Consider the following 1296-nt stretch of genomic DNA (forward strand, 5'->3'; position numbering starts at 1 on the left):
CTTCCTAAATATAAATTAATTCTTGTGCGAATGAAGTTTCATCTGNTTGCCGACTCGAACGAGTCTAGATAAATGTACAAAATTGAATTCGATCCTCGAGAAATTTATTGGGATGGAATCGAGTCGTGGATAGAATAAGAAAAAAAGGAACAGATTTATGAAAAAAGAAAGGTCGGAAGGAGGGATAAATTATACGAACCCCCGGTGGAGTCATTAACGTTCAAAAGGGATCTTATTTATACCCTCTTTCCGCGACCTATCTAAGAAATGGAAAATCAATTTCAAAGGTTACTCTAACTATGAATGTTGGTTAATCCAGTTTCCACACTCCATACATCACATCCGGATAATAACCGATCCACGAATCCACGGCTCCTTTGTTCTTTTATCTATCGGGCTAGGATCAATTAGATTTCACCGTGGAACGGGTGGAAAAAAGAGAAGTAAAGGAAAAGGGATAAGAGAAAGAGGGATCGAGCGTGAATCACCGGAAGCGATTTCTTTTCTGGGAGAGAATCGCTTTGAGGGGCGACATGTCGGAGACTTTGAGCGCGAGAAACGAGGCTGTGACTCGTGCACAGGTAGAAAGCGAAGAAAATAGAAAAGTGGCGGGCTGCTGGCCACCACTCTATACACCACATGTATAGAGAGATCCTTTGGGGTTGATGTCGAAAAGAGGCAGTGCAGGGCCACGATGTTTCGCGAGCCGGCGAAAAAGGGTCGAGGGTGAAAAGGACAGAATTGAATTCACTGTTGGTAAAGGGGAGAGAGGGGTGATACGGTGCCATTATCAATTTACAGGGATCAAAGGCAGCGTGACGCGACGCTAATTAGTCCGCTGCAACGTGACGCTGGAAACAGCCACGTGCAAGTTTCGAATGCTCGAAATATACTCACTCGTACGAAAGGATACGCGAAAATCTAATTGCGGCCTGGATCTGGACGGCAAACAACTTTCCACGATTTTCGAATGGTAATTTCTGGGCGGAAGGATATTTAATCGTGTCGCGATATAAATCTCGAGTTGCTTTTTAATTTTATTCCTTCGTTCGCAGTTTTTATCCCGTGATTTCATCCCGTGACGTTGAATACGAAAACACGTTTAATGTATACCTTATCATCTCCGAATGATCGTGTATAAATTACGAGCTAAAATTTATAGCTCTTTTTTTTTTGATCCTTACGACAATATAAATTTCTTAGAAGCTTAGAAGAAGAGAAAACGATCGAAGAAATAATGGAGCAATCAGGGTGACGAAGGGCGAAACAATCTGGAATTTGTTACCCCCTTCCCCC

The 1296-nt window shown here is 42.5% G+C and overlaps 1 protein-coding gene across 3 annotated transcripts in view; it reads left to right on the top strand.

Moving 5' to 3' along the window:
* The window catches only part of LOC102678017 (carcinine transporter), a 21682-nt gene extending 20642 nt beyond the window's left edge, over positions 1-1040 (top strand). Inside the window, exon 12 of one of the 3 annotated variants that reach the window (XM_031515187.1) lies at positions 471-1040. In XM_031515187.1, the coding sequence (XP_031371047.1) occupies positions 471-647 (177 nt within the window). In that variant the 3' untranslated portion in view covers positions 648-1040. The remainder of the gene's footprint in view (positions 1-470) is intronic. The other 2 variants (XM_031515188.1, XM_031515189.1) reach the window with 2 other exon arrangements.
* The last annotated feature ends 256 nt before the right edge of the window (positions 1041-1296 follow it).

Source organism: Apis dorsata, unplaced genomic scaffold (assembly GCF_000469605.1).
Source record: "Apis dorsata unplaced genomic scaffold, Apis dorsata 1.3 scaffold_58, whole genome shotgun sequence".
NCBI classification, from domain to species: domain Eukaryota; kingdom Metazoa; phylum Arthropoda; class Insecta; order Hymenoptera; family Apidae; genus Apis; species Apis dorsata.